The sequence below is a fragment of the Pleuronectes platessa genome, chromosome 6 (genome assembly GCF_947347685.1).
Source record: "Pleuronectes platessa chromosome 6, fPlePla1.1, whole genome shotgun sequence".
Taxonomy (NCBI): domain Eukaryota; kingdom Metazoa; phylum Chordata; class Actinopteri; order Pleuronectiformes; family Pleuronectidae; genus Pleuronectes; species Pleuronectes platessa.
Window position 1 is genome coordinate 17029531 of NC_070631.1, and position 12191 is coordinate 17041721.

The 12191-nt window shown below is 42.3% G+C and overlaps 1 protein-coding gene across 1 annotated transcript in view; it reads right to left on the reverse strand.

The window, feature by feature from the left end:
* acot7 (acyl-CoA thioesterase 7) overlaps nt 1–10376 on the reverse strand; it is a 45568-nt gene extending 35192 nt beyond the window's left edge. The window contains exons 1-3 of the mRNA XM_053425237.1: nt 10121–10376; nt 7855–7972; nt 6916–7072 (exon numbers count right to left, since the gene is read on the reverse strand). Of these exons, the coding sequence (XP_053281212.1) occupies nt 6916–7072; nt 7855–7972; nt 10121–10254 (409 nt within the window). The 5' untranslated portion in view covers nt 10255–10376. The remainder of the gene's footprint in view (nt 1–6915; nt 7073–7854; nt 7973–10120) is intronic.
* Between the last annotated feature and the right edge of the window lie 1815 nt (nt 10377–12191).

Sequence of the window (12191 nt, forward strand, 5' to 3'; positions counted from 1 at the left end):
CCTGCTGGACCCTTTAAGGGAACTGTGTTTAGAATGGAAGGAGGAAGAGGAGGAATGAGAAAGAGAGAAAGAAAGAGAGACAAAGACTGGAGGGGGAAGCACTGGAATGAACCGGCCAGCTAAGAACCATTCCCAGTCTGGCTGATAACCTTTTTTGACCAGAGAGTAACAAGGGCACTGGCTTTGAATTTGAAATCCCTCTGTAGCAAATGAGAGACAATGTCAGTGTTTGATAATTTTATCGCCTGCACCCTTTTTACCTTCACAGTGCTTAGACTTCACAGAATCATGCAAGTTGTTAAGGGGAAACAAACAATGTCTACATTCACCTTAAAACTCTAACATGAAGATTATTTCCCTCAGATCTGTCAATTTTTCTATACTGAGAAAACTGGTTTATTGTATGTGTTGGTTTCTACGTGACAAGCCATTGTGGAGAACTAAAATAGGCCACAATGGATGAGACTCAACTACCAGGAAGGACAGCTGGCTTACTTAGTTAGCATTAATGAATTGTGTGAATGGGATAAGAATAAGAATTTGGCTGCGACCACACTGAACACAAGCTCCACAAATCTGCTCAGTCAGATTTCCACACCCTGGCAGAACGCTGAAGAAACACACCGTAAACATAGTGAGTTTGTGCATCATGGTTTGTCAAGTCTCTCCTAGCTTTAAAACCAGGAGCTCCATGTATGCAAGAGGGAACTGTGGCTCTTCTGATGACGGGTACTTGGCAGTGGAAGGCACTTTTCCATCCAAAAATTGATGTTGTATTGGTGGAACATGACTGTGTGACAGATTTGCAGCAGGGCATGAACCCACGAGAAGAAACCTGCATGTGAGCAGGATTTTACACATCAGACGGTCCAGCCAAATTTTACAGGAAATACGTTGTCAGCAAGCATGAAAAACATTTTAACATAGGCTGTAATGAAAAATAATGACTTAAACATTGAAACAATGGAAAGCACAGGCACATAAAATCTTTTGGATAACCCAAAAATATAAAACTTTCCGCTGATCACAGTAAATCAGGTTTCAACACAAACAGAAGCAGGAGCCAAACCAGCAGAGTGTAACAAGTGCTGATCTCCGTCATGGCAACAACATTTACAGAATCACTTCCTGTTTGGTGATTTGTCTTCATCGTTAAAGCACATTGTTTATTTTGTTGATGCAATGATTTATATATCGAGCTGAGTTACAGGTGTTTTATTTTGAAAAGTTGTGAGCTTGGGCATGAAAATTGTGTCGATTGCTTTCGACAGACCTCTTAAATAGCCGACTTTCAACGTATGAAAATATAACACCAGTTAAGTCAATCATTCAAACTTACATAGAAGCCAAACATTTGAACAGTAATAAAGCAATTTTAGCTTCATTTTATGAAAAGCATTGACTGTCATGACAGATAAACCAAGGCAAGATGAATACAGTTTACTAACTTTACTCTGCAACATACACTTTAAATGAAAAGCTCTGCACACAACATTCAGTGTGGAGACAATAAAATACGACAGTACTTTGTGGAAACTGTTTAAGGAGGACTCACTCGTGACAAGGAATCATTCTGAAGGAGTTCCAGGGAACAGTCCATTCCAAACAGGCCGCAGGTTTCATTATAAGTTAAAGCATTTTGTGTGGGGGGGGGGGGGGGGGGGGGCGGGGGGGGGGGGGGGGGATGATTTGACTCTGGGTGCTCAAGAGGAAAGAGTCTTTGTTTATTCATCATCCTGTCCCCTTAAATCTAAGCTTAAGGCATCAATCATGGCTTCATACTGTTCTTGAAATCTCCAAAATGCCAAACCTCAGCCTAAACTGCTCTAAGATCTTTAATATATAACCTTCTTGTTCCTCTCCCTCTCTTTTTGCTCCAACCTTTCTGTGCACTCCACCTTCATCCATTTCTTTCACCTCAAGCACTTTCACTTGATTTATTGCTGCCTTTTACCCGTTCACCCCTCTGCTCTCCCCTTTGTCTCCAACCCACTATACCCTTCGTTCTTCCTCCCAAACAGAACCCCCCTGTTTTCCTTTCTCCTTCCTGAACAGCGTGTTCCAGGCTCAGTGACAGTGCAGAGAGATTCATCCTCAGTGCTGGATCCCCGTGTGCAAAACCACATTTTCCACTGTGCTGAGCCAAGGCTCCATTAGTTTTAACTACGTTACAGTTGCTCTGTGGGATGCTACATCCTGAAAGGGAGAAATGAAATCAGGCCAGGAGTAGAGTTTTGTGACAGAGCTTTCTGACAGTGCACATCAACATTATTGTATATTTAGGTTTATGAGACACAGCACTGAGTATTGATATAGTGAGCTCCTCACTTTTTTAACCAGATTTTAAAATGGGAGAACAAAAAGTCCACAGTTGACATGTTGCACAGTGACTCTAAACAAACCGTGGTCTGTTGTGTTTAGTATGAGAGTAATGTTGTCTGTCAAGTTATATACCTCAGATCTGCCCTCAAGCTATTTCTTCTGCTACAAAAGTCCACCTAGCCTCAAATGTTGCCGTGGGTGTAACTGATGCAATGAATGATTACATCTTTAAAAAAGCATAAATAATCTTGTTTAAGTGCAAAAGGCTTTAGAGCTCAATAAAATCCTAACAATTATTATATATGATATTTATTATCTTAAAAGGTTGTATGTGTTTGTGTGTGTGTGTGTGTGTGTGTGTGTGTGTTCGTGTGTGTGTATTCCCACAACGTTGCAGTTGTGTGACCCACCAGGATCATGGCAGGAACTGTCATGCTTATTTTAAGCCTTAACCCACAATGCATTGCTCTCAGCTCTGTCTATGCAAGCATGCATGTGTGTGTGTGTGTGTCTGTGTGTGTGTTGAGGGGGCACGATCTGTCTATGCTGTCTTTATGCAAATGTGCGCCTGAGTGTGCATGCGATACAAGCATTATTACCTCTGTGAGAATTCTGCTTCTGCTTGTTTGTTCGAAGTGTAACTGCGCTATTCATACATTAATGTAGTCAGCGCTTTTTTCTCTTCATATCTGCAGATCTTGATGAATGTGTGTGTCCATGTGTGTGCGTACGTGTAAAGTGTATATTGTGTGTATCCGTTTTGCGTTTATGTGGCTGCGTGCAGTTTTCTAGAAACTGAATGTGAGTGTACTGTACTTACATGCATGTTTGAACATATATCTGTATATGCAAATCTGTGTGTGCTGCTGTGTGTCGGTCTCTTTGTGAGTGCGCATGTGTAGGACGTTTGTGCGCATGTGCATCCCCCCAAGCGGGGACAATCATCACGGCTCGTGCCCACAGTAGGCAGCCTTCCCCTGGGGGGCCGTGACTGAGGACTGCCTGACGAGATGCTGCCTGACTGACTGTGGAACCTGGATGCTTGCCTCCTCCCCCCAACACACGCACACAAACGCACACACACGTGAAATAAACATGAATATATAAAAACAAACACGCATGCTCAGAGTGTAATATACTGTCACAGACGCATGCACACTTACATATGAGTAAAACTGTAAAAGCATGCATGGCTGCACATACACTCAACCTCCATTTTAGATAAACATGCATAGAAATAAAAATAAACACAAGATATCATATTCTAGAGCCAAAGAATAACAATCTTTCCTGAGCAAAAGTGCAGCTAGGAACATGTGACACTAGTCAGTCCTGTTGCTGTCCTTTAGAAGGAAGTGTGTGTGTGTGTGTGTGTGTGTGTGTGTGTGTGTGTGTGTGTGTGTGTGTGTGTGTGTGTGCGTGTGTGTGTGTGTGTGCGTGTGCGTGTGACTTTTTCTGTGCAGAATGTGTCAGTGTGCGCAGATCAGGTCGGCACACAGGTCGTCCCTACACAACCGCATATGCCAGGGAGTCGTGTACGTGCGCACGTCGTGTCGGAGCATGTGTGCAGGTACATCCGCTTGGTGTTTGTATCTGACTGGGCCACAGTGTGTGAGGCCTGACGCTAAGACGACATGACAGAAGCAAATAATGTCTGCTCCCGTTATCTTCTCTTCCCCCTCGGCCCTGCAGGAACCTTTTAAAGGGCCAAACACTGATGAAAACACACATATATCCATGCACACACATTCATGTATACAATACAGTGCATATACATACTGTGTCACACACGCAGACACACAAACATGCATCTAGGTGAAGAGAGGAAAACACAACTAACCTCTGCTTTTTTCTCTTGACATTAGCTCCTGCGCAAATTCACAGGTCTAAAACCTAAATACGCTCTGCAACATTTACACAGTCCTACATTCTGTGCGTAAAAATGGATGATGCAACTGAGGTTTCGATAAAAAGAACCTCCATAGAAACAGAGACGTCCATCAAATGTAGTGATTAACAGCTGTGTCATCTCAAATGCACACAAACATACATTTTCCCACATATGACCTACATCCCATAGCTATGAACTAATAGACCACCCAGCTGCAGCCTCCTCTGGCTCTCCTTTAATGTCAACGCTGGCTGTGTGTGCCTGACTTGAGGACACACAGTCATCCGCTCACTCCACACGGTACAGGAGAATAATCCTTTGAACATTGTATTCTATTCTATTTCCTCAAAGTGGGACACAGGGGTTAACGTGTGTCGCGATGTTTTTGTTTTGCTGGGGTAAAAAATGATGCCATTTAATCTGAATCGGGGTGACGGCAGAGTTGGTACATATCATTTGGGCTGTTACGTGAGCAAATCCCATCCCAGATGTTGTGGTTGGCCCACGCAGCCTCCGGAGAGCTCGAGGGGATGTTTTGTCCTCCCGGAGGAACTCACCTCTGCTCCTGCTCTCGACACGAGCATGAGCTCCTCGTCTTCATTACACCCACACTGCCCTGACAGTGAACCTGCACCTAGACTTGGGAGCTGTTTACTCCTCTTTGAGCTCTCACATGCAAAGCTGTGCAATTATGGAACTGGAAAAGTTTTGTTCTAATCTAATAATGACTAAACTACATACCTGTCATTTTCTGATAAAATAATGGAGCTGAGAATTGGTATTATGACCACTCAATGTGCTTTACAGTTTAGTTTTGCCATTCAACCATCCACACACAGTGTCATAGTGTCATATGTTTGCAGCAATTTCAATTTCTATCAATAGAACACTGTCTGCACAACCATCAGGCGAACTTTGGGGTTCAGTATCTTTCCCAAGGACACTTTGGCATGCAGAATTAGATTGGTGGACAAACCACTCTGCCTCCTGAGCCACAGCCGCCAACATTAATTCTAATGTGCCAAAAATGAATGTAATTTACAAAAAAATTGGCAAATTGGCAAAATACAGTTTGCAACACCATGACTAGAGTCTTGAGCCTTGAGTGTATTCTGTCCATCAGCTCTCTTCCAGACTGAGGTCCTTCCTGGTGGGCCCATGCACTATAGTGGGCTGCCTGTGAAGATGCCTGTACGTACATCCACTTCTCTCCACCTGTCATCTCATATCACTGCCTCCGCCTCCGTCAACCTGCTTCCAGCCCAGCAACCAGCCAACCAACCAGTATAAGCCTGTTGCTAGGGCAACGGCTGTCTAGGGGATACTTCTTTTGTTTCTCACACCTCCTTTCCTTCATCCTTTTTTCCGTCTCTTCCGTACTCTCACTCTTGCTTCCTCTTTCATTCTCTCAGCTGTCTTTCTGCCCATTGATATGTCTGACTAGTTATCTCCTCCCATTTTTCTTCCTGTCTCACTTCCATCCTCTATTCGTCACTCTCCTGAATCGACTGAAATGGAAGAGGGACGTGTTGCTTTAATGCCAAGCTACCTCTTCATTTCAAATTCCTTTAAAAAAACAAAAATAACAAACAATCCCGTGAGCTTTGCTGTTGATCATCTCAAGAAGCTGCACCGGTGTTGCAGCACTTCAATGATATGTTGTGTGTGTCTATCATTGCATGTATTAACAGGTTCATGCTCCATCTATCCAGCCCGGATATGAACCAAAGAAGTTGCAGTACAGCACGTGGCATTTGGTTTTTACAGGCAGTCTGTGAATCTCTGTTGCTCCTGGCATTTAAAGGTTCAGAGACAACGCTAGGTCACTACAATCTGATCCTCCCTGTGTCCTTACTGAAGGGACTGTGGGTAGTGTGTGTGTGTGTGTGTGTGTGTGTGTGTGTGTGTGTGTGTGTGTGTGTGTGTGTGTGTCTGTGTGTGTGTGTGTGTGAGTACGTGTGTGTGTGTACAAGCTTTTCTATGTACATGGCGTACATTAAAGCTGCACATATCTTAATAATTAACAAGACATAGAGACTGCATCACTCAAACCAGACACCAACATGACTCTGAGTTTCTTTCCCCCTGCCTCAGCTCTAAATGCAGCTCCTCCCGTAAAGGGTTTCTAATCGGTCAGGCTTCTGCTACGAGCTGCATTACTTATCGTATGCTGCCCTCCACTGATCACATGGCAGAATATCACAATGATGAAGTGAGGGAGTTATGTAGTTGAATTATATTTTCCAAAGTGACTCGCTCCCTAACTTCTGAGTGTACGTCTCCCCGGTGAATGAAATAATCGGTGAATTTATGACAGTCCGGCGAGGGCCATAGGCATTGTTCACATGATTTCAGAAAAAGCACAAGTATAAATAATAAAAATAATAACGGTTGAATTTCTGTTGGTGCAGACAGTTTTTCACACTGTGAGGTCTTACAGGGATAGATGGTTATGTTTTTTAGAACATTTGTGGTTTAGGGTCCGCTTTAAATTCCTTTTAAAAAAGGTTATTCAGCAACATTACTTCTGCTGTGTGAGATAGAAATACTACTAGAACAATATGTAAATCATGATTTATGGTCAACTGCTTTAAAAGCCAAACTGTTATCTAATACAAACTTTTAAATTGAATAAAAATGTAGAACATTTTAAAATATCTTTACTTTATCAGAATAAACAGAAACATTTCCAAATAAGTCACCTGTGAGGATGTTCTCCGCCATGACTTCGACCTGCACCTCCAGTGAGTGTTGGGAGGTGTGCGTGATCTCAGCCGTGACGTGGGCGACCTCGCCGATGAACACAGGGCACAGGAACTCTGTCTTCTCCACCCGAGCCAGAGCTGCCATACAGCGGTCCTGGAGAGGAGAAACAGCAGACCTAAAAGCTTCAACAAATGTCATGCACAGATAAACGAAAAAAATGTCTTTTTTGAAAGATGCCTTTAGTAAACAATGACTTTCATCACCCTCTACTCTACGACCTGCGGCAGCAGTGTTGCCAATTTCTATTGGGGTAGATGATAGAATCTCCCTGGGTTAAATACCCTGCCTGCTTATCTGTCCTCGCTATATACTTCAATGTTCATATTACTTGTTAGTGAACGCAGTTGTTTTGTTGTGAATTGAAGCATGTCTCCTCTTCTTCTTTAGCTCCTGTAATTTTAATTTGTCAACAATCAGGTTGTTGGGGCAAAGCCAGGTAAAAACCTCCTAATCTTATTCATCAACATTTGAACATTCTGTCAGACAAGTCAAAGGAACCACGATGTCTATAAAAGATAAATCCCCCTTGCACAAAGTATGTGAAGACTGAGGAAACTCAGTTCTTGGTATGACATACCAGAGAATGCAGTGGCTTAGTAAACACATTGTGATGAAACATGATGACGTTTTTTTGTGAAAGGCATTTCCGTATAGTTCCGCATCTTGACACGTAAGATTTCAAAGCTGTACTGTGGAACTTTGTTGTATTCTTTTTTTTATTTTGAAGACAACTGTCACAAAGTGAATAAATCAGTTTGAGTTAGTAAACATATGAAGTTAAGGGGGAGCAGTTCTAAAAGTTTTTCAGCCCTACTGAGAATGTGGAACAAACAACAAACATTAAGATTTTTTTGGGGCTGACTTTCATCTCTCACCCCGTTCTGTGTGTTGCAGTGGCGCGTGCCGATGATGCAACCAGCTTCCTCGATCATCTTGAGGATAGTGCCGCCGTGGACGTTGCCCACGATGTTGGCGTCATCTGGCCGCATGATCCTGCATTAAACAGGAGATGGATTAGCCTTAACTGTGTGATCTGATGAATGGTAGGTTTAAACATGTGCTATTAGCATCATGTGTTAAAAAAGTTCTTGGCATCCTGTTTCCCACATTTAAACCGTTGAGAGGGAAGCTCTTCTTATGGAGGACAAGATCCACAGACCCAATCACGCAATGTGGATTGTGCAAGGTAATGCAACGAGGACTGCTTAGACTTGGGGACTAAAACAACCAGTACATAAACAGATGGCTCAGCATAGGTGCACCAGTTCATCAGGCCTGGGCTCGGCAGTGTATTGTTATAAAACAAGGACAAGGGACACTCTTTTGAGGATGCTAATGGAACGAATCTTAGCCAGAGAAGGCAGGTGGTTTTAAAGAGGGGTGAAAGAAGCCATCTTTGACAACCTGGGAAGAGAATCACTCAACAGAGGAGGAGACGGTTTATGACACCAACTCCTCAGACCCACAGAGGTGAAATACCTGAAAACCTTCCACTACTCATTAGAAGTACTAGTGAAGAAACAGTATCTGCAGTGTTTGTACATCTGTAAACATAGAAGGTGTTTTTTCCACTTCTCTGTGTGGACAAACACTGCAGATACCGTGAGCTGTTCTTACAGCATCTGACAGGGCGTAGGTTTTAAAAAACAGGATTGAGTCAGAACCTTGCGACGTAGTGCTGAAGATGGGTTAATTACTTCCTTCATGGGCCTTTGTTAGTTAGCTTTAGTTAGTTAGCTCGATAGTTAGGTGTATGGTTAGTTAGTTAGTCAGTCAGTTAGTTGGTTAGTTAGTATGATAAGGCTAACAAATACTGAAGGGATTGGTGGGAGTAAATTTAAATGTGGCTTCTTGACTTGTAGGTGGTATGTGAGTGAATTCTAGTTAGTTTAGTTGATCTAATTGAATCTTTAGACCAATATTTAATATTTAAGCTTTAACATAAGAAAGGCTCTTTGATGAAACCAGGTTTTTGTTAACAAAAGGCAGACAAAGGGACCAGTGATGTGCTTGTAGATACAGTCAACACACAGTATCATTATCTATGACAGAGTTCAGTGCGCTGTCACGTACATCAGCTGGTTCCTGTTCTCCAGTGTGTTCCTCAAACTAGTCTTACCACTACTATCTGATCTGCTCACATGCTCAGAGGTTACAAACACACAGGTATGCACCGTTGCACTGACATCTGACTAATCAGATAGTGAAGATTTGCAGGAATGTGAAGAATGTTCCTTGTGTAAATGAATGTGAAAGTTCAGACCAACGAGACAGTCCTGTCTGAGTCTCAGTGGCAGTTAGAGTACAGATTTTCTACAATTCACAATAGATTCAAATGGAGAGATAGCCTCTACTTACCTTGGCCCTGATTAGCCAAAAGATCATTTCTGAGGTCCTAGTTAAGGTTAGTGGTAAGATGTAAATAGAGGTTAAGATTAGGTATGAATTGCTCATGATCAGGGTTCGGGGTAATCGTTTTGTTAGGCTGTTCACAATAATGGAAGTCAATACCAAAAAAATAAGGAAGCTCCCGAAACCTGTGTGTTAGTGTGCGTGTGTGTGTGTGGGTGTGAGAGAGAGCGAGAGGTATTGCTTAGTGTTTTCGATTTAAAATGGATCTGGTGCCTAAATAGATACTTCATTCTTAAAAAGAACGAAAAATGACAGAGAGCAATAACAACAGATTTTTTTTACTGCTAAGGCAAAATGGAAGTTTAAATTTAACATATTACATGTAGATAAATACGTGCGACCAAAAACAAAATCACATAATAAATATAACCCTAAAAAATAGGTTTCAGTGCTTAGTAGAGTAAAATATTCCAGCAATTACAATATTCATTTCTGTGCAATTCAATGGCTAATGTGCAATCCCACTCAAATTTAAAAAACAGTGCCTCCCTCTGTTTTAATAAGTGCCCTTTGTGTCCCCATGGTGATCATGAGGTTTGTCGTGTGCCTCATTTTGTCGTGAAAGGTGAAAACGTCCCGTTGTCTGAATCCCTCCTCGTGAAACACGGACACCTTTTCCAGCGTCTAGTTTTACACATGCCAGTTGCAGCTAATGTCATGTTAACTACACACGTGTGGTGATGTCTATGTTGCCTGTGGTTGTGATTCCAGCCCAGTGTGATGATCTACCTGCTGATTTGACATGTGGAGCTCTCCCATCCTTCACTGACACCTCCGCTGACTTTCTGACTGAGACGTTTCACCATCGCCGCTGTCTTATCCACTTCATCCCCCAGCCTTCGAGGCGGTCTGAAACACCGCATCTCTGCACCTGACTCACTGACTCTCACCTCTGACCTCCAGTTCCTCTCCTGCCTCTATATCCACGGACTCTACGGGGATTCAGGTCCCCACAGCGGCTTATACCTAGCAGGGTGTCTTTTTTTAATGACGACTGGTCAAACTGGATCACAACTACAACACACCCACTGACGCAGCAGGGGACCGAGCAAACCCGTCATCACCTCACACACACACCCACACACGCGCACGTGCACGCACAAGCACGCGCACGCACGCACGCACGCACACACACACACACACACACACACACACACACACACACACACACACACACACACACACACACACACACACACACACACACACACACACACACACACACACACACTTCCTTCTAAAGGACAGAAACAGGACTGACTGGTGTCACATGTTCCTAGCTGCCCTTTTGATCAGGAAAGACTGTTATTCTATGGCTGTACAATATGATATCTAGTGTTTATTTTATTTTTGTATGCATGTTTATGTACATTGTAGGTTGAGTTTATGTGCACACACACACACACACACACACACACACACACAAACACACACACCAGCACACACACAGATAGAGATATGTCACGCAAGACCAAGATCACAAAATAAACTGACATTACAAATTACAGGACCTGTCTGTTGACCATATTCCACAAAGATTGTCACAGACAAATTAAGCTAGTGTGGACAAAAGCAAAGTCACCCACAAATAAATTTGGTTAAAGAATTGATTTAGAGGTGAAGTCTATGCCAGGGCTAAATACCCAATAGTCTGAAAGTCCATCGGCCCTTCAAACAGATAATCTTTCAAAATAATGTTACAGAGCAGCATAATAATCCACTTTCAGAGCCAATTAAAGTCTAAACCTCCTCATACTGTATGAGTTGATTTCCAATTAAATGAAAAACAACCGAAATGAATTCTTCACTGAGTTATGAGGTGATGTCCAAGAGGTGTTAACAACCAGGCAACATGTGAACTGCTTAAAATAAGTTGTGGCATATGCCAAAGTAGTAAAATATAAAATAAAAAACGATTTTCTGTACAGGTCAGGACTTTTAGTTTCCAATGATTGGCTGTCGAAGCACCCACACATTACACCTCAAAGTCGTCATTAGTTATAGGTAGTGAGATCTGCAGCAACGACACCAGGAAAATAAAGCTCACAACTGACCGAAGAGGCCGAGTTCTACCCTGAACAAACACAAAAATCCATCATCAAAATCTTCCCTCCATGGTTTCTGCCGGTTTCAACATGTTAAATTTGAGACTTTTAAAGACCTTTGTTAAGTATGACAGATTTGACACCAAATTGTAAAGTATGCAGAAGTAGCTTTAAATGAACCCTAACACAATTGAGACCGATACCTCAATGTATTTAAGACCCAGGATTTAAGACTTTTTCAGGCCTACAATTCAGATAAGTCAATTTTAGACTATTTTAAACAGAAACCCTGTTCCTGCCCCATGTTTTACCTTTGTAGAGAAGAGCAGTGGTGAAAACTGTGAAGCAGCTTCAGAAAAACACATCTTGGGGACATTTCTGTCCCGGGCTCCAGCAATGAGAACACAGCAAAGAACAAAGATCTAATGGTGCTGGGAGGGATTTTATACCAAACACTGGCGCTGAACTGTATTTTAACCACACAATCTTACAATACCAGGTAATAAAGGTATTTTAACAAACAAACACAACTGTGTATACACCAATGTCAAACAATCACATCGGTCCCACAAATGCATTACTGTGTGTTTGAACAGATGGACACACACTTACCTGATTACCCTTAGTTTAATTATTAAAAAACATTATCAACAACAGCGTGTATTTGCTATTTTATTTGCATTTTAGATATTTGACACATCCTGTGATCAATACGAGAACAGGTTGAAATGTAATTGTGTTTTTTCTTGCTCTCT